General features: G+C 36.6%; 1 protein-coding gene across 2 annotated transcripts in view; it reads left to right on the top strand.

Annotated features, from left to right (window-relative positions):
* The window catches only part of DCUN1D5 (defective in cullin neddylation 1 domain containing 5), a 37,173-nt gene extending 17,640 nt beyond the window's left edge, over window positions 1-19,533 (top strand). Inside the window, exons 5-8 of one of the 2 annotated variants that reach the window (XM_066371528.1) lie at window positions 9,430-9,538; window positions 9,624-9,728; window positions 17,504-17,606; window positions 19,196-19,533. In XM_066371528.1, the coding sequence (XP_066227625.1) occupies window positions 9,430-9,538; window positions 9,624-9,728; window positions 17,504-17,606; window positions 19,196-19,251 (373 nt within the window). In that variant the 3' untranslated portion in view covers window positions 19,252-19,533. The remainder of the gene's footprint in view (window positions 1-9,429; window positions 9,539-9,623; window positions 9,729-17,503; window positions 17,607-19,195) is intronic. The other variant, XM_066371518.1, reaches the window with a different exon arrangement.
* Window positions 19,534-21,546: the final 2,013 nt, after the last annotated feature.

Below are 21,546 nucleotides of genomic sequence, written 5' to 3'. Positions count from 1 at the left end.
TATTTTGGCTATGAACCCTTCTCTGATACCTCATTTGTGAATATCTGCTCCCATTCAGTAGGTTATCTGTTTTATTGATAGTCTTTGCTGTGAAGAAACTGTTTAATTAGATGTAGTCTCATTTGTTTATTTTGTTTTTGTTGCCCTTGCCTGAGATACATCTACCAAAATATTGCTAAGATAGAGGTCAAAGAGTTAACTGCCCACGGTTTAGGAGTTTATGGCTTTTCAGGTCTTACATTGAAATCTTTCATCAATTTTGATTTTATTTTATATATGATGTAAGAAAGTGGTTCAGCTTCATTTTATTTTTTGCATGTATCTGTTCAGTTTTCCCAAAATTTATTGAGGAGACTGTCTTCTCCCAATTGTATATTATTGTGAATACCAAGTCTTGAAATCAGTTATACTGATTCATCTTCATTTAAAATGTTTATATTTATTCCAGCTCCTTTGTAGCTACCAAAAAAAAAAACAAAACAACACTGAGATTTTGCTTACACTGCATATGAATTTGAGGAGAATTGACATCTTTTACTGTTTGAGCTTTTTTTTTTTTTTTTTTTTTTTTTTTTTGTATTTTTCTGAAGCTGGAAACTGGGATAGACAGTCAGACAGACTCCTGCATGCGCCCGACTGGGATCCACCCAGCACGCCCACCAGGGGCTGATGCTCTGCCCACCAGGGAGCGATGCTCTGCCCCTCCGGGGCGTCGCTCTGTTGCAACCAGAGCCACTCTAGCGCCTGGGGCAGAGGCCAAGTAGCCATCCCCAGTGCCCAGGCCATCTTTGCTCCAATGGAGACTCGGCTGCGGGAGGGGAAGAGAGAGACAGAGAGGAAGGGGGGGGTGGAGAAGCAAATGGGCGCTTCTCCTGTGTGCCCTGGCCGGGAATTGAACCCTGGACTTCTGCATGCCAGGCCGAAGCTCTACCACTGAGCCAACCGGCCAGGGCCTGTTTGAGCTTTTTAATACATAGAACGGGTCGGGAACCTTTTTGGCTGAGAGAGCCATGAACACCACATATTTTAAAATGTAATTCCATGAGAGCCATACAATGACCCGTGTACATTACACATTATCCAATAAAAATTTGGTGTTGTCCCGGAGGACAGCTGTGATTGACTCAAGCCATGCGCAACCATGAGCAGGAGTGGTAGGAAATGAATGGATTGTAATACATGAGAATGTTTTATATTTTTAACGTTATTATTTTTTTTATTAAAGATTTGTCTGCAAGCCAGATGCAGCCATCAAAAGAGACACATCTGGCTCACAAGCCATAGGTTCCCGACATAGAAGATAGATATGTTTCCATTTTTTTAGGTGTTTGATTTCTTTTATCATTCTTGTGTAGTTTAGAGCATTCAAGTCTTGTACTTGTTTTCTTAAAATTACATCTAAATATTTGTATTTTGAGCCATTGTAAGTAGTAGTATGTTTTTAATTTCAGCATTCTCATGTTCATTACTAATATATAGAAATATAATTGATTTTTGTTTGTCTTGTATCCTCTGATCTTGCTGAATTCACTTTTTCTAAAGTGTGTGTGTGTGTATTAGATTTTCTGAATAATCATGCCATATGGTACTGACATAAAATAGGGACAGTTTACTTATTTATTTTTTGTCTATATATCTTTTATTGCCTTTCCTTTACATATTGGATTGACTAGAATGTCTACTACTTTGTTGAATAATGTTATGAGAGTGAATATCCTTTCCAGCTTCTCATCTTAGAGGGAGTCTTTCACCATTAATTACGTTAGGTATAGGTTGGTTTTAGATGCTCCTTATCAAGCCGAGGGAGTTATATTTCTCTTATTCTGTGTTTTAACATGAATGAATGTTAACATTTTATTTTAATTGTTTTTTTTTTTTTTTTACATTAACTCAGTCTTGCATGCCTGGAAAAAAATTCCACTTTTTCATGGTGTATAATTATTTCTGTATAGCTGAATTCCATTTGCTGACATTTTGTTAAGGTTACATAAGGGCTATTGGTCGTCATTTCCTTTTTCTTTTTCCTATTTACTTATTTATATATAATTGATATATTATAATGTTAGTTTCGGGTATAGACAGACCATAATGATTCAATATTTATATATATAATATATTACAAAATGGTTACCACAGTGCGTCTAGTTAAAATCTATCACCATACATAGTTACACAGTTTTTTGTATTTTTATGATGATTTCTTTCTTCCTTTTTTTTTTTGTAACAGAGATAGAGATGGAGTGAGGGACAGACAGACCGGAAGGGAGAGAGATAAGCATCAGTTCTTCATTGCAGCACCTTAGTTGTTCATTGATTGCTTTCTCATATGTGACCCGACAGAGAGGCTTCAGCAGACTAACCCTTTGCTCAAGCCAGCGACCTTGAGCTCAAACTGGTGAGGCTTGCTCAAGCCAGATAAGCCCGTGCTCAAACCAGTGACCTCAGGATTTCGAACCTGGGTCACTCATGTCCCAGTCCGATGCTCCATGCATTGTGCCACCACCTGGTCAGGATTCCGTTTTTTTATTTTAATATTGTCTGTCTGGTTTTGGTGTCAGGGTAATACTGGCTTTATAAAATGAATTAGAGTTTTTCCTTTTTATTTTTTACTGAAAGAGATAGTTTAGAATTGGATTTCAATGATTGGTAGAATTCTCTAGTGAAATCTTCTGAAGATTAGATTTCTTTCTTAGAAGGTTTGAAATTTTGAATTATATTCTTTAATTATAAGGCTATTCAAATTATTTCATATTGTGTATGTTGTGATAGTGTTGTTTCTTTTAAGCAATTGGTCCATTTCATCTGTCAAATTTATATTCTTCTAATATCTGCAACTCTATAATGATATTCTTTGTTTTATTCCTGTTGGTAATTTTTGTCTTCTCTTTTTAGTTGTTATATTGATCTTTTCAAAAATATCAATTCTTTGTTTCATTGATTTTTCTCTCTTATTTTTCTGTTCTCAATTTCATTAATTTCTGTTCTTAATTATTTACTTTCTCCTGCTTACTTTAGGTTTATTTTGTTCTTCTTTTTTAGATTCTAAAGTTGGGAGCTTTGATTATGTATTTATTTTTCTTTTCCAAGTGAGAGGAGAGGAGATAGATAGACTCCTGCATGTGCCTCGACTGGCAACCCCTATCTGGGGCCATACTTGTAACTGAGCAATTTTTAGCACCTGAGACGGAGTCTACACAGAGCCATCTTCAGCACCCAGGGCCTATGTGCTCGAACCATTTGAGCTGTGGCTGCGGCGGGGAAGAGAGAGAAAGAAATATGATGTAAGGGGGAGGGGTGAAGAAGCAAATGGTCGCTTTTCCTGTGTTCCCTGATCAGGAATCGAACCCAGGACACCCACACGTTTATGTCTCACAAAATTTGATATGTTGTGTTTTCACTTTCGCTCAGTTTAACATATTTTTTGACTTTCACTGAGACATGCTCTCATTTTTGAATTATTTAGAACTTTGCTGTTTATTTTCTAAATATTTGGAGATTTTGCTGTTCCTGTTATTTCCAGTTTGGTTTTATTGTTGTCAGAAGACATACTCTGTGTGGATTTCAATTCTTTCATATCTGTTGATATTTGTTTTATGGCTCAATCTATGGTCTGTCTTGGCTTATATTTAGGGGCACTTGAAAAGAGTATTTTATTGGCATTGAGTGAAGTGTTTTTTTGTCAATAGGATAATGTGGGTTGATGATCAGCAATTCTATACATTTGTTGATGTGTGGTCTAGTTTTGTTAATTGCTGAGAGAGAGATGTTAAAATCTCTAGCTATAATTGTGGAATTGTTTATTTTTCTTTTCAATTACAGAAGTTTTTGTTTCACATATTTTGCAATTCTTGTTTGGTACATATACATTTAGGATTGTTATGTCTTACTGAAGGATTGACTTTTTTTTTTTTTTTTTTTTTGTATATTTCTGAAGCTGGAAAACGGGGATAGACAGTCAGACAGACTCCCGCATGCGCCTGACCGGGATCCACCCGGCACGCCCACCAGGGGGCGATGCTCTGCCCCTCGGGGCATCGCTCTGTCGCGACCAGAGCCACTCTAGCGCCTGGGGCAGAGGCCAAGTAGCTATCCCCAGCGCCTGGGCCATCTTTGCTCCAATGGAGCCTCTGCTGCGGGAGGGGAAGAGAGAGACAGAGAGGAAGGAGAGGGGGAGGGGTGGAGAAGCAGATGGGCGCTTCTCCTGTGTGCCCTGGCCTGGAATCGAACCCGGCACTTCTGCACGCCAGGCCGACGCTCTACCACTGAGCCAACCGGCCAGGGCAAGGATTGACTTTTTTATCATTATGTACTGTTCCTCTTTGTTCTGGTAACTTTTTGCTCTGAACTCGACATTAGCTGATACTAATATAGTCACTACTCCTTTCTCTTGATTGATATTTCCACAATGTATAATTTTCTATTCTTCATCCACTGCACCACCACAGGTCTAATTTTCCATCCTTTTACTTTCAGTCTGCCTATACTGTTATATTTGAAGTCGTTTTCTTTTTTCTAGCTAATATATAGTTGAGTCCTTTTTTTTTTTTTTTTTTTGTATTTTTCTGAAGTGAGAAGCGGGAAAGCAGAGAGACAGACACCTGCATGCACCCGACTGGGATCCATCTGGCACGCCTACCAGGGGGCAATGCTCTGCCCATCTGGGGAGTTGCTCTGCTGCAACCAGGGCCATTCTAGCACCTGAGGCAGAGGCCATGGAGCCATCCTCAGTGCCTGGGCCAACTTGGCTCCCATGGAGCCTTAACTACAGGAGGGGAAGAGAGAGACAGAGAGAAAAGAAAAGGGGAAGAATGGAGAAACAGAATGGAGCTTCTCCTATGTGCCCTGACCAGGAAGCAAATCTGGGATTTCCACACGCTGGGCTGACGTTCTACTGCTGAGCCAACAGGCCAGGGCTAGTTGAGTTCTTTTTGATGTATGCTGTCTATCTCTGTCTTTTAATTGTATTATTTAAGCTACTTATATTTAATGTAAAGTGCTTAAGTCTGTTCCGTATTTTATAATTGAAGTATTACCATTTGGTTCTTTTTTACATGTTATATCTTTTTCCCTAGACTTTTATTTCTTTCCTGAGACTATTTTTTTCTTTTTGATTTAAGAGAGAGAGAGGGAGAGAGAGTAGAGGATGAGAAGCATCAACTCATAGTTGCTTCACTTTAGTTGTTCATTGATTGCTTCTCATATTTGCTTTGACCATGAAGCTAAAGCTAAGCCAATGACCCCTTGCTCAAGCCAGTGACCATGTGATCAAGCTGGCAACCTTCAGGTTTCAAACCAGAGACCAGTGTCCCAAGTCGATGCTCTGTCTACTGCACCACCATTGGTCAGGGTCTTTCACGAGACTTTATATCTTTATTTGTTTTATTGCGTTTACAATTGATCATTGCAGCATTTATGTAATAGCTGCTTTAAAATCTGTTTTAAATAATGCTAAACATTTCTGCCATTTCTGTGTTTGCATCCATTGATTGTCTTTTTGCATTCTCTTTAAGATCTTGGTTCTTGGTATGACAAGTGATTTTTTTTTTGTTTTTATTGAAACCTGGAGATTTTGAGTATTATATTAGTGAAACTGGATCTTATTTAAACCTTTGGTTTTAGCTAGCTTTCTCTAACACCACTGTGGCAGGATAATTGGGGGCCACTGCCTCATTACTTCAGGTGCAGGTAGAAATTGAAGTTTCCTACTCTTTATCCACTGACATCTGAAGAGAGAGGTCTTCATTACTGTTGGCAGGCATGAGAGTTTCTGGTCCCCAGTAGGCATCCACTGATATTTTCTTGTTTCCCACAGTGTTTTCACTAACACTTCTAGGATGTTGGCCTTATTCCTGCAGTGCTGGTGAAAGGCTGGACTCTTCATAAGTCCTCATTTGACACTACTCAGGAACACAGGAGGATTGGCTGCTTCCTGCTACCTTGTGGGGGTGGAAGTTCATGTTCTCTGTGAGGTTTCCATTGACACCACAGGAGCTGAGAGGGAGGCATCCTTATATACTGGTGAGGGTGGACCATTCAGGTCCCCATTCAGTCTTTTGTGGCACTGATGGGGGTTGAACCACAGTTTTGTGTGTGGTGTTTGACTGAAAAAAAAAGTCATTTGTTTGTTTGTTTTTAGGTGCAAGGCTGCTTGCTTTTGGCTAGAGGGAAAGCAGTCTCTTTTGGTGGGTTTTATTTGTTTGTTTGTCGGCCCCATAGGTATTTCTGGATTGCTGACTCCTTTAGCTCCAAGTCTGGGATAGATGAGGCAGAAAGAAAACCCAGGGAATCACTATTGTATTGTTCATTACAAGTCTTCTTTTCCTTGTCTTATATATAATGTGTATGACTTTTAGTTGAATTAGCAGGAGAGATAGGGAAAAGTACATTTATTTAATCTTTCTGGAACCTGAAGTCACTTTTGTATCTTTTAAAAAAACAAAACAAAAACCACTCCCTCCTCCCTCTTTCTCTTCCGCCTTCCCAATCCCACTCTAGCTAGTTCCTCCTTTCTCTTTCCCTTTTAAGTACCAAATTATTTGAAAGCATTTGCCTATGCTTATTTTGTCCAGTTCCTTTCTTCTCATTCTCTCTTAAACCTATTCTAGTAAGACTTTTATCCTTACCACTCCTCTGAAATCACTTGGCTAAATTAATACTTACAGAGAAATGTATAGCCTTAGAAGAGAAAATATTCTGAAATCAAATGAGCTAATATGTAATTTAAGAAGTTGGAAAAAGGATCAACCTAAATAAAGAAGGCAAAAAGAGATGAAAAGATGTCTAGCCTGACCAGGTCGTGGCACAGTGGATAGAATGTCGGACTGGGACACAGATGACCCAGGTTCGAAACCATAGGTTGCTGGCTTGAGCAGGAGATCATAGACATGACCCCATGGTGACTAGCTTGAGCCCAAGGTCGCTGGCTTGAGCAAGGGGTCACTTGGTCTGCTGTAGCCCCCTAATCAAGGCACATATAAGAAAGCAATCAATGAAAAACTAAGGTGCCACAACAAAGAATTGATGCTTCTCATCTCTCTTCCTGCCTTCCTGCCTGTCTGTCCCTATCTGTCCTTTTCTCCGTCTCTCTGTCTCTGTCAAAAAAAAAAAAAATGTCCAGACATTAGAAATCAAAGAAAAGGCAAAAATATAATGCACATTAGAAATTGTTATAAATAGCCTGACCAGGTGGTGGCACAGTGGATAAAGCATCAGACTGGGACATAGAGGACCCAGGTTCGAAACCCCGAGGTTGCCAGCTTAAGTGCGGGCTCATCTGGTTTGAGTAAGTCTCACCAGGTTGAGCCCAAGGTTGCTGGCTTGAGCAAGGGGTTACTGTAGCCCCCCCCCCCCCCCCCGTCAAGGCACATATGAGATAATGATCAATGAACAACTAAGGTGCCGCAACAAAAAATTGATGCTTCTCATCTTTCTCTCTTCCTGTCTGTCCCTATCTGTCTGTCTCTCTGTCTCTCTGTCCCTGGCACAAAAAAAGAAAAAAAGAAATTGCTATAAATAATTTTACTTGACAACATTTAAGTAAAATTGTGTGAAAGAAATTATCAGAAAAGTATATAAATAACCAAAATGAAAAAGAAATAGAAAATTGGAATGGTCCTATAACCATTAAAAGTACACATTTAATGGTTAAAAGTCTTTTCTTCAGGAGGTTTTTCACCTGAGTTTGGAGAAATGTCATTCCAGTGTTTAGAAAACAGGGCTAAAAATATTTATTTTATTTTTCTGAGTTTATCAAACTAGTTTATCAAAACTAATAAGGAGAGTGTGATAAAATGAAATTTATAAGCCAGTCTCACTTTGGAACATAGTGAAAAAGAAGTCTAGCAATGTATTAACTGGTAACACAACCAGATTTGACTTATTCTAGGAATGCAAGGTTTCAGTAACATCAGAAAGTTATTAAAAATATTTAAACCTTAATAAAATTATGTTACCTCACATCACATTATTGATTTTAAATAGCAAAAGTCTTAGTTCTAAGTCTGAGAATACTAGATGTCTATACTACAAGATGGGTACTAAAATTCAATTTTGAATGAAACAACTGTGGGTCACAGTAGATGCCACAACTAATTTGATTGAAGAAAGTCAGGTGATCTCTGAGATGGCAAAATGTGAGTGAGGTTTTGATGAGTAATATATAGTGAAAATGTTGGCCTAGCATTTCAAGTAGAGAATAATATGTACTGAAGCTTAGTTGTGGCGAGTGGAAGTAGTAAGTAAAATATAACTAAAGCACAGTAAGGATATTGAGACGTGGCAGGAGATGTGACAGGAGAATTGGGCTGGTTGGGAAAGGCTTTGTCTGGCTTGCTCCTTGATGAATCATGGAATATATCAACCCAGTGAGAGGCAAAATCAGTAAAGATTTTTGAGCATTTCATTTATTTAACTTCTTATATTTAATGTCTTGATTGTTAGAAATAACATGTGTAACTTGTTTGCATTTTACACACACACACACATATATATATATACATACCTTATTTGAAGTCAGTACTGCCACTGATTTTCCTCAATTTTTTGTTCACTAAAAATGTAGGAATCTGAATTTGACTGAATCGCTAATAAAATGTATTAATTTCCTCAGGGCAGTATCTTAAATTTTTTAAAATACTCATGGCTAATATCTTGCCAAGCTGATGCATAAGAACTTTCCAGTGAAATATGTTACAAAAGCCTATTAATTTCATTTGATCTGCCTTTTGCTAACTTTATGTGGTAAAAGAACATCGTAATATGTCTCTTTTTAATAGACCTTTGTAAATTGTATTGGAGTTTCTTATTTTTTTTCTTTTTTTTAAGAAAAGTCATTGGAATGAACTTCTCATTGATTTCTAGGTTTTGTTTTGTTTTCCTTTTTATTTATTTTTTTATTTTTTTATTTTTCCGAAGTTAGAAGCGGTCAGGCAGTCAGACTCCTGCATGCGCCCCACCAGGATCCACCCAGCATACCCACCAGGGGGCATACCCAACCGGGGCATTGCTCCATTGTGGCTGGAGCCATTCTAGTGCCTGAGGCAGAGGCTATGGAGCTGTCCTCAGCACCCGGACCAACTTTTGCTCCAATGGAGCCTTGGCTGAGGGAGAAGAAAAGAGAGAGAGGAAGGAGAGGGGAAGAGTGGAGATGCAGATGGGCACTTCTCATGTGTGCCCTGATCAGGAATCGAACCCAGGACTTACACATGCTGAGCCAACGCTCTACTGCTGAGCCAACCGCCAGGGCCTGTTTTCCTTTCTTATTGCATTGGTAGATACAAGGCAACTAGTTTATTATACTAAATTTTGAATCAGATAATTTTAAACCCAAATTAAAGACTTGAAGTTGCTCTTTTCATTCCTTCTGACTTTCTAAAGGTGGTTTATTTAATTGTCTTGATTACATCATTTGTTTGATTTTTTAAATTTAAGGTGTGATTGCACAGAAAAGTTACAGAACAAATTTGACTTTTTACGCTCACAATTGAATGATATTTCTTCATTTAAGAATATCTACAGATATGCCTTTGATTTTGCAAGGGTAAGTGGAATAGCCATGTTTTATAATTTTCATATTTTTTACTCTTGAGGCAACACTTAGGAAAACCGTTTTACTTCTATTTTAGGATAAAGATCAGAGAAGCCTTGATATTGATACTGCTAAATCTATGTTAGCTCTTCTACTTGGGAGGACATGGCCACTGTTTTCAGTATTTTACCAGTACCTGGAGGTATGTATGTATGTTTTTATTTTGAAAATATTATTTTTAAACTTAATCTGATAGGAAATATACCTTTTTATTTTTTTATTTAATTAATTGTGTTTACATAGATTCTAAGGTCAACCCGAGTGCATCCTCCCTTCCCCCTATTCCCCTCAATATCTCCCTTGCCCCCTTCCCTACAGAGCCCTCCCCCCTTCCCTTCAGGTTTATCCCATCCTGTCATCCCCTTTCCCTCTGTCCTCTTTTCCTCTGGTCCCTTTGATCCCTCCTCTGTCTCAATTCCGTTACTCAGTTCTCATTATTCCTTGGATTCCTCAAATGAGTGAGGTCATATGATATTTTTCTTTCTCTGCCTGGCTTATTTCACTCAACATAATAGTTTCCAGGTACCTCCATATTGTTGCAAAAGGTAATGTTTCCTTCTTTTTCATAGCCCCATAGTATTCCATTGTATATATGTATATGTACCACAGCTTTTTAATCCACTCGTCCACTGATGGACACTTGGGCTGTTTTCAGATATTCGCTATTGTTAATGCTGCCATAAACATGGGGGTCATTTCTTTTTTTCAGTCAGTGATATGGTGTCCTTGGGATATATTCCTATAAGTGGGATAGCTGGGTCAAAGGGCAGATCCATTTCTAATTTTTTGAGGAATCTCCATACTGTTTTCCAAAGTGGTTGCACCAGTCTGCATTCCCACCAGCAGTGCAGGAGGGTTCCCCTTTCTCCACATCCTCCCCAGCACCTATTGTGTATTGTTTTGTCAATGAGCGCCATTCTGACTAGTATGAGGTGATATCTCATTGTGGTTTTAATTTGCATTTCTCTAATGATTAGTGATGTTGAACATTTTTTCATTTGTTTATTGGCCATCTTTAAGTCCTCTTTGGAGAAGTGTCTGTTCCTTTATTGTGCCCATTTTTTGATTGGATTGTTTGTCTTCCTGATGTTGAGTTTTACAAGTTCTTTATAAATTTTGGTTATTAATCCCTTATCAGATGTATTGTTGAATATGTTCTCCCATTGTGTGGTTTGTCTTTTTATCTTTAGCTTTGCAAAAGCTTTTTAGTTTGATATAGTCCTATTTGTTTATCCTGTCTTCTATCTCATTTGCCTGTGGAGATAATTCAGCAAAGATATTGCTGCGATAGATGTCGGTGAGCTTACTGCCTAAGTTTTTTTCTAAGATGCTTATGGTTTCACGATTTACATTTAAGTCCTTTATCCATTTTGAGTTTATTTTTGTGAATGGTGTAAGTTGGTGGTCTAATTTCATTTTTTTGTAGGTAGCTGTCCAGTTTTCCCAACACCATTTGTTAAAGAGACTGTCTTTACTCCATTGTATGCTCTTACCTCCTTTGTCAAATATCAATTGTCCATAAAGATGTGCATTTATTTCTGGGTTGTCTGTTCTGTTCCATTGATCTATATGTCTGTTCTTATGCCAGTAGCAAGCTGTTTTGAGTAAAATGGCCTTGTAGTATAACTTGATATCCGGAAGTGTGATACCTCCCACTTTATTCTTCTTTTTCAAGGTTATTTATGTTCTTTTTAGGTTCCATATAAATTTTTGGAATATGTGTTCTATATCTTTGAAGTATGTCATTGGTATTTTAATTGGTATTGCATTGAATTTATAGATTGCTTTGGGTAATATAGACATTTTAATTATGTTTATTCTTCCTAACCATAAGCACGGTATATGCTTCCACTTGTTTGTGTCTTCCTTGATTTCTTTTATCAATATTTTATAATTTTCTGAGTACAAGTCTTTAACCTCCTTGGTTAAATTTACTCCTAGGTACTTTATTTTTTTTGTTGCAATAGTGAAGGGGATTGTTTCCTTAATTTCTCTTTCTGACTATTCATTGTTTGTGTATAAAAATGCCTCTGATTTCTGTGTATTAATTTTATGTCCTGCCACTTTGCTGAATTCATTTATCAGGTCCAGTAGTTTTTTGACTAAGACTTTAGGGTTTTCTATATACAATATCATATCATCTGCAAATAATGATAGTTTTATTTCTTCTTTTCCAATTTTGATACCTTTTATTTCTTGGCTGATTGCTGTGGCTAGGACTTCCAGAACTATGTTGAATAAGAGTGGTGAAAGGGGGCACCCTTGCCTTGTTCCTGATTTTAGGGGAATTGCTTTTAATTTTTGTCCATTAATTATAATGTCGGCTGTGGGTTTGTCATAGATGGCCTTTATCATGTTGAGGTATGTTCCCTGTATTCCAACTTTGCTGAGAGTTTTGATCATAAGTGGGTGCTGGATTTTATCAAATGCTTTTTCTGCATTTATTGAAATTATCATGTGGTTTTTCTCCTTCCTTTTGTTTATGTTGTGAATCACATTAATAGGCTTACGAATGTTGTACCATCCTTGCCTCCCCAGAATAAATCCCACTTGATCATGATGTATGATTTTTTTCATATATTGCTGGATCCGGTTTGCTAATATTTTGTTGAGGATTTTAGCATCTAAATTCATCAGGGATATTGGCCTATAATTTTCTTTCTTTGTGTTGTCTTTGCCTGGTTTTGGAATCAGAATTATGCTCGCCTCATAAAAGGAACTTGGAAGCGTTCCTTCCTCCAGAATTCTTTGAAATAGCTTGAGAAGGATAGGAGTTAGTTTTTCTTTGAATGTTTAGTAGAATTCACCAGTGAAGCCATCGGGCCCAGGAGTTTTGTTTTTTGGGAGCTTTTTGATAACTATTTCGATCTCTTTTGTTGTAATCCATCTGTTTAAGTTTTCTGATTCTTCTAGATTGATTTTCGGAAGATTATATGTTTCAAGGAATTTGTCTATTTCACCTAGGTTTAAGTTTTCGCAATATAGTTCTTCATAGTATTTTCTTACAATATTTTGTATTTCTGTTGTGTCAGTTGTTATTTCTCCACTCTCATTTCTAATTTTATTTATTTGAGTCCTCTCTCTTTTTTTCTTGGTAAGTCTTGTTAAAGGTTCATCGATCTTGTTTACTCTTTCAAAGAACCAGCTCTTGGTTTCATTGATTGTCCCTATTGTTTTTTTAGCTTCTATGTTATTTATTTCCTCTCTGATCTTTATTCTTTCCTTCTTTCTACTACCTCTGGGCCTCAGTTGCTGTTCTTTTTCTAGTTCTTTTAGATGAAGGGTAGGTTGTTTGAGCTTTTTCAGGCTTCTTAAGGAATGCCTGTAATGCTATGAACTGCCCTCAGGACTGCTTTTGCTGTGTCCCATAAATTTTGAGTTGTTGTTTGCTCATTATCATTTGTTTCTAGGAATTTTTTTATTTCTTCTTTGATTTCATTGTTAACTCCTTTGTTATTTAATAACATGCTATGTAGTTTCCATATGTTTGAGTATTTTTCAGTTTTTCTGTTGTGGTTGATTTCTAGTTTCATGCCATTGTTATCAGAGAAAATGCTGGATATGATTTCAATCTTCTTATGTTGAGACCGCTTTTGTGTCCTAACATGTGGTCTATCATAGAGAATGTATCATGAGCACTTGAAAAGAATGTATATTCTGCTGCCTTAGGTTGAAAAGTTCTAAATATATCTATTAAATCCAGTTGATCTACTGTGTCCTTTAAGTCTGCTGTTTCTTTGTTAATTTTCTTTCTTGAGGATCTATCTAGTGATTTTAGAGGGGTATTGAAATCCCCTACTATTATAATATTGCTGTTGATCTTGCCCTTTATATCCATCAAAGTCTGCTTTATATATTTAGGTGCTCCTATATTAGGTGCGTAGATATTTATAATGGTTATATCTTCCTGTTGGATTGCTCCCTTTACCATTATGTAGTGACCTTCTTTATCTCTTACTATAGTGTTTTAAAGTCCATTTTGTCTGATATAAGTATTGCTACCCCAGCTTTTTTTTATTTCCATTTGTGTGAAATATTTTTTTCTATCCTTTTACCTTCAGTCTATGTGCATCTTTTGTTTTAAGGTGTGTCTCTTGTAGACAGCATATATATGGGTCCTGTTTTCTTATATAATAAGCAGCTACCCTATGTCTTTTGATTGGATCATTTAATCCACTTACATTAAGGTTAGAATTGATATGTAATTGTTTATTGCCATTTTATTCTTTAAAGCTGTATTCCTCTTTTGCTATATTCTTTTCCCACTTTGATCTATTTGCAACAGGCCCTTTAACATTTCCTGCAGCATTGGTTTGGTTGTAGTGAATTTCTTGAATTTATTTTTGTCTGGGAAGCTTTTTATTTCTCCTTCAATTTTAAATGATAGCCTTGCTGGATAAAGTAGTCTAGGTTGTAGGCTCTTGTTCTGCATTACTTTGAATATTTCTTGCCATTCCCTTCTGGCCTCAAGTGTTTGTATTGAGAAGTCGGATGTCATCCTTATGGGGGCTCCTTTGTAAGTATAGCCTTTTTTTCTCTAGCATCTTTTAATATTTTCTCTTTATCACTTAGCTTTGGTATTTTAATTATGATGTGTCTTGGTATAGATTTCTTTAGGTTTCTCTTTAATGGAGTTCTCTGTGCTTCTTGAACTTGTGAGACTCTTCCTTGCATCAATTTAGGGGAGTTTTCCTCTATGATTTGATTGAATAAAGTTTCTATCCCTTGCTTTTTCTCTTCTTCTTCAGGAACCCGAATGATGCGAAGTTATTTCTTTTCATGTTGTCACAGAGCTTTCTCAGAGTTTCCTCAGACTTTTTGAGTCTTTTCTTTTTTCTGCTCTGCTTTCGTGCCTTTGTTCATCTTGTCCTCCCAACTCGTTGATTCGATCCTCAGCTTCATCCATCTTGCTTTTAATTCTTTCCATTTTGTTCTTCATTTCTGATATTGTATTTATCACTTCCAACTGATTTTTTTAAAATATTTCAATGTCCTTTTTTATACTTGCTGTCTCTTTAATTAGGTGTTTTTAATAACCATCCATTGTTGTTCTAAGATCTCTAAGCATCCTAACAATCATTCTAAACTCTGCATCCGGCAGTTTGGTTATTTCCATATCACTCAGTTCCTTTTCTGGAGATTTATCTTGTGGTTTCATTTGGATTGCACTTCTCTGTCTTCTCATTATGTCTGTGTGTTTGGGTGTGTTGTTTATAGGGCTGGTTGAGTCTAGGTTTGGTGTTGTCTGCCTCCAATTTTCAGTTGTGTTATTTCTAGGTCTTCTTGGGTTGGCATCAGCTGTTATTTGTAATCTACTTTTGGATTTGGACTGCTTTGAAGTCTTGATTTGTTTGTTTTCCTCTCAGTTGTAGTCTTGTTTACTGATCTCAGCAGGGGGCTTATTTGAAACTATCCAGGAATGTGGTGGGTGTAACCTGAGACTCTGAAGACCTTATATGCCAGTTACTCTCTTTGGGAGTGAGGTGCTTTCTCTGCTTCAGTAGGGGGAGGGTGTATCTCAGATCTCCATGGAGACCTGAGTTACTGCCCCTCCTCCCCACTTCTTGTTTTCAGCTGTGTCCTGTTACGCTGATTGGAGCTGGAGAGATGTCTAGAGATGTATGATCCAGAAGCACTTTAGTCTTGTGTTATCGGAAATATACCTTTAACTGAGAAAAGACAAATAAATTTTTAATACAACACTTAAAAAAATCTATTTTAGCAGAATATTTCTTTTAAAATGTATACATTCTACTGTCATTTTTAGATACAAGTTCATGTTCAATAATATATTCTGTGTACAAGTTATAATTTCATCTGTTGCATTTCCCCTTTGCCCCTCATGAAAAAAGAAACCTTCAAGAAATAATTTTAGCTCTGGCTGGGTTGCTCGTGGTAGACTGTCATCCCAGCATGTGGAAGTCCAGGGTTCGATTCCCTGCCAGGGCACACAGGAAAAGCACCCATCTGCTTCTCCATCCTTCCCCCTCTCCTTCCTCTCTCTTTCTTCACCACCTGCAGCCAAGGCTCCACTGGAGCACAGTTGGCCCCGAGCATGGAGGATAGCTCCATGGCCTCAGCCTCAGGTGCTAAAATGGCTCCGGTTGCAGTGGAGCAACTCCCAAATGGGCAGAGCATCGCCCCCTAGTGGGCCTGCCAGGTGGATCCTGGTCGGGCGTATGCAGGAGTCTGTGTTTCTGCCTCCCCGCTTCTCATTTCAGAAAAATGCACAGAAAAAAAGAAGAAGAAAGAAAGAAAGAAAAATAATTTTAGCACAGTCTGCATACAAAACTACTTTTTTGGACTTTTTACAAGAGAAAATTGATGTTAGTGCACAAATCTCAAGCTTCTAAATCAGGTTTCTTTCTGTTACACAGGGTCTTAGGCTGAAATCTACATAAGAACGAATTATAGTAATAAAACTTTTCACTTAGGTTCAATCTAAAGAATTGAGCCTGACTGGTGATGGTACTGTCGATAGAGCATCAGCCTGGGGTGCTGAGGAGCCAGGTCGAAACTCTGAGGTCACCAGCTTGAGTGCTGGCTCATCATATTGAGCACAGGGTTGCTGGTTGAGCCCAAAGGTTGCTGGCTTGAAGCGCAAGGTCACTGGCTTGAGCAAAGGGTCACTGGCTCAGCTGGAGTCTCCTGGTGAAGGCACGTGTGAGAAGCAATCAGTGAACAACTAAAGTGCCACAACTACAAGTCAATACTTCTTGTCTCTCTCCTTGTCTGTGCATGTTTCTCTGTCTCTCTCTTGCCAAAAAAAGAAAAAGAAAAAATAAAAGAAAACGAATGAGGCTTTTAATAGTTGATGCCCACCAACATAAGGGTGGCTATAATGGTGTACTTAAATGTACTGATTACAAAAAGATGTATGCTGAATTTATAAAGCAAGTATTCTTTTAGAAGGTTTATCATAGCACCTATTATAGGCAGTGCTTTTAAGAAAATACTGTTCTTTTTTTCCATTGCCTTTTCTGGTTTTCTGTATGCCATTTCAGTTCAGTGAGGTTTTTTTTGTGTGATTTTTTTTTATAATTCTCATTTCTTGAATTACAGATTTTTCTGCCTTTTGCTTTGAAAGTAATTTTTTATAAAGCTGATTGTTGATCATAGCAAGTTTCCCAGAGTAGTTTTGTTTAAAGCTTGTGATAAGAGACAGTGATATGAAAAGGTCTTATGTGAATGGATTTTGTGCACACTTAAATCTTTAAGCCTAGTAAAATAGATGTTTTTGGATGTTATCAATCTTCTTCCTCTTTGTAGTTTTGCCAGAGATAAATATAACTGAATATAAAAATATTCACCTCTAAAGGGAATTGGGAGGAGTAAATATTTTCAAACACTTCTTATGCAGTGGAGGGTGTTTAACATATTATCTTTTTAAATCTTTCTAACACCAATTTGAATTAAATTTTTGCCCCCATTAGCAAATGAGGAGATGGGTTCTGTTGTTAAATAGCTTTCTTGTGGTCACTCAGTTAAGTGGCAGAAATGGGATATGAACCCATGCCTGTGGTCTTTCCACTGAAGATGCCAACTCCAAAATGTGGCTAAACAGTAAATCTCATGCAAAGAAATGAATTAGTAGGATGAAGTACAAGAGATCTTACTGAATGTAGGAAATACTGTATCTCTTGATCCATTTGTGGTTACACAAGTATTTGTATATACATAGTTAAAATTCATTAGTACCTTGGTAATTGCTATTTTTCAAAAATGAAAAAAATAAAGGAAAAAATAAATTGGTGACATTAACATGTAAATGCCCCTGAGAATTCTCTTAGAAATGCAAATTAAAAGAGGAAGAAATGTTTAGGAAAGACTAAAATATAGTATAACTAGATTATTGAAGTCAAGCCCTAGTAAATAATGCTTGTTCTATAATCCAAGTATTTATATCATTTTCTACAGCAATCAAAGTATCGTGTTATGAACAAAGATCAGTGGTACAATGTATTAGAATTCAGCAGAACAGTCCATGCTGATCTTAGTAACTATGATGAAGATGGTGCTTGTAAGTATAATGCTTTCTTATGAAAATAAGACTTTTTAAACTATGAAATGAGAAGATGAATGTGTGGCATTACCATAAAGGATTTAAACTTTCTAACAGTAATTTTTATTGTTTAATCATCTAGGAAGCATGGGGGAGGCAGGTGTAGAAAGTAGGCAGAGAGCTTGGATTAAGCAATATTATATAATCTATGTCTATAAATATTTTTTAGTAACAGAGCATTATAAAGCTTAATTTAAATTATAATTTCTATATGTAGAACTTAAAATCAGATTCATTTCTGCCTTTCCTGGCTTTTTTCTGTGGAAGAAAAGTAGTTATGATTTAAAAAATAGGATAGTTAACAATCAGCTATAATAGAAAAAGCTTATCATATTAACATGAAAGCTTTTTTTTTTTTTTTTTTTTTTTTGGTATTTTTCTGAAATGAGAAATGGGGAGACAGAGACAGACTCCCGCATGTGCCCAACTAGGATCCACCTGCATGCCCACCAGGGGCCGATGCTCTGCCTATCTGGGGCATTGCTCCATTGCAACTGGAGCCATTCTGGTGCCTGAGGCAGAGGCCATGGAACCATCCTCAGCGCCCAGGCCAACTTTGCTCCAATAGAGCCTTGGCTGCGGAAGAGAGAGAGGAGAGGGGGAGGGGTGGAGAAGCAGATGGGCGCTTCTCCTGTGTGCCCTGGCTGGGAATAGAACCTGGGATTTTCTCACACTGGGCTAACGCTCTACTCCTGAGCCAAGTGGCCAGGGTCACATGAAAACTTTTTTTAAACCTGACAGAATTGTACCTGTCTTCTTTCATAGGAAGTAGTGGCTTGAGCTAAGTAGTGGCTTATGTTGGACTTACTTTCCCATTTGCTGATAGGGCAACAGCTAGGTTGCTTTTCAATTACCATTTATTATTGTGCTTGTTTGCTATTTATCTTACAGTCTTTCAAAATCAAGAGACTACCACAGGGTTTTGCTTTTTAAAAATAGGACAATCATTTCTTTATGGCAATGAGTTTTTCTACATTTAAAAAATGTAAACAGTGAGCTCGTGTAAATTGCCTGCTTGGTTGGCTTTTGTAGGTAAATGAATTTGAACCTCCTGCATTATAAAAATGTCTTTTTGGAATAGTTCTGGTCAGGTACTTATTAGGCACTTGCTTTGTGTACAGATTTATACTTGGTCCTTCTACTGGAACCATATAATTTTAATATTGCTACTCCTTCAACAAGCTTACATTTTTGGTGAGGTAGCAGAAATACTACATTTAAAACTTTTCAGATTGTTTAATAATTAAATGACAAATTCTATAGGCAGTTGGAAAACAGGGAGAGGTTAGCATTGATTTAATTATTAGAGAGTTCATGAGACACTTAACCTTAGAAGGAAGTTACTACAAATACCCATTGTGCAGAAAGCCTCTCATGTCTAAAAGAACATCTAAGCTAGCACCATTAAGTATGGTAAGCTGGAAGCAAAACACCTGAGAAAGGGAAGGGTCAGTTCCTTGTGATCATCACACAGCTCGTGGGGACTTTGTTTTTTATTTGGAGATGAGGTCACTGAATTCTAATAAAAATTTCTTCTTTATTTCTAGGGCCTGTTCTTCTTGATGAATTTGTTGAGTGGCAAAAAGTTCGTCAAACATCATAGCAAGAACTATTGTGAAGAAAATGCAAACCTTTTGATTCCTACAAATATACAAGCTAATGAGATGAAAAAAATCCAAAGGGTGCATTTTTATTCATATGAAAGACTTCTATAGTACTTATTTTCATTGTTGTTTTTTAAAGGAAGTTTTCTTGTTACATGTGTTGGGCCTTGAGCCACACCTCTTCTGAGACTGATTATTAAAGTTTTTGTTTTGAGTTATGTTTATAACATTTATTTCAGAACAATAAAGATTCAGATTTGTGATAAAGGCCTTAAAGTGAAGATGTCCCTTGAGTGTCAGAGTGGTATTTATTTTTGTAAATTTTAATTCTCGAATTTTAGAGGTTCTATTCACCATGAATTTTTGGTAGTTTAAGGATTTTTAAATAACCTTAATATTTGGCAATGTAGTCTGCTGATGGTATAACTTAATGTATTCATCTCTGCACAATTAGAATATTTATTGGCCTTGACTTTGGGCAATAATTTTCTGATGCAGCTAATACATTTTGGGATATTAGAAGTACTCCAGCATTCAGGATTGGTTTGCTGTGAAAGCTGCCATGGTCTTATGCACATGCTTTATCTGAAAGTTTAGAATTGGAAAGATAATGTCCATTTATTTTGTTTTCCAACTGTTAACAAGTATGTCAGTAAGCATTAATCAGCATTGCATGTTTATTCTCAATGTGAATTTTAAGTTTTCTGTATTCTGCCAGTTTAAAAGTACCATTTATATTTGAAAGAGCAAGGCTTTTATATCAATGGTCTCAGAATCAGACAACCTTATGAGAGAGTTAAGATCAATATTAAAGTTGTATTATCGTTGTTCTCAGTGGCATATGTATGATCCCTTTAACTGTCATTTTGTGGTATAGGGAGTTGTGTTGAGGATCCTTTTTTCCCCCCCTAAGAGAACCTTAGTTCTGGTGTTGTGGATTTAAATAAGATATATATAAGAAAAGGTAATAGAATAAGGAATTATGAGAGAACTTGCGACATAATTGCACACAATTCAAGGGTGCCATTTACTTTAGTACAGTCACGGTATTGCTAATTCTTAGTTTTCTGGCTGTTGGCAATTAGGTATCTTGAGGAAAAGACAGCCTTTTCTAATTCACATAAAAGGCATTTTTTGGACTAGCAACAGGGCTATTATACATTTCTTTTCAAACCATCCAATATCCCAGTGATAGAAAAATTGTTCACATTCACAGTCCAATCACAACCTCAGTAGCATTTTAGTTTCATTGTATGAGTGCAGAGAAGTAAATAGAATATTTTTCCATAATAAGGACATGTCTATTGGGATTTAAGGTAGAAGTTCATTTTTGATGGAAAATTTATTTACTGGGTAATTTTCAGTATTGATTACTTAAAAAGAAAAGGATTTTAAAGATTATTATGGTTTGTTTGCTTTTTGGTTATCTGGGAAAAAATGATTGCTATTTTACTTGCCTTCTTAATGAAATTACTTTGTAAAACACTGAAATAATACTGGGAAACAAATTTTTAAGTATTAGAATCACTGAATTACTAGAACTAAGCATACCAACAGTGTTATGATTTAACATTGAATATTTTAATATGTAGTTTATTATAAGTAAAGCACTTAGATTTTTAGACATTTGAGTGTTTATAATTTGACTCTTATGTCCAAGGTACACTGCTGAACTTGAAGAATATTGTCCATTTTTGCTTAATTCCAAAACATAATTTAAGTGAAATCATACAAGTTGTCTTTGTCAGCTTCACTATTTGAGTAAAGAAACACTTAGAATTTATAGATGATCTTTAAAAAAAAATAAAATACATAAAACTATTTACTTTGCTTACTTATCCAAAGATAACTTATTCCAAGACTTTGAATCTGAAAACTAAAATAAACTTACTTTTTTCCCTTAAGTCGAGAGCCTAATCCTGCATAAGCCATGCTTGCTTTACTCTTGCTCCTTCTACTGGTTCTCCTGCCTCCTTAGAGTCATAGCATTCACTTACTTTGGAGGCAAATTTACTCTGCCTCATTTATCAGTCAGGATGTGGGCTTGTCCCTTGTCTTAACTTTCTTAATTTATATTTGAACAGCATTTAATTTATTGGAAAACTTATGATCTCTTGAATAATGATGTCAGTTAAATGATATAAGAGGACAGTATTAAGGAACCTACAGTATAAATAAGTCTCTTAAGTGTTGTTGATCTTCTTTAACTAGTTAGCTTTAAGTGCCTTCCCAGGAATCCTGTTGTAAAATTTTCAGGATTATTTCCTTTTTATGGGATGAAAATACTCAATGGT

This window comes from Saccopteryx leptura, chromosome 1 (assembly GCF_036850995.1).
Source record: "Saccopteryx leptura isolate mSacLep1 chromosome 1, mSacLep1_pri_phased_curated, whole genome shotgun sequence".
NCBI lineage: Eukaryota > Metazoa > Chordata > Mammalia > Chiroptera > Emballonuridae > Saccopteryx > Saccopteryx leptura.
Note: the sequence above shows the minus strand (reverse complement) of the source record. Positions and strands in the feature narration are given on the sequence as shown.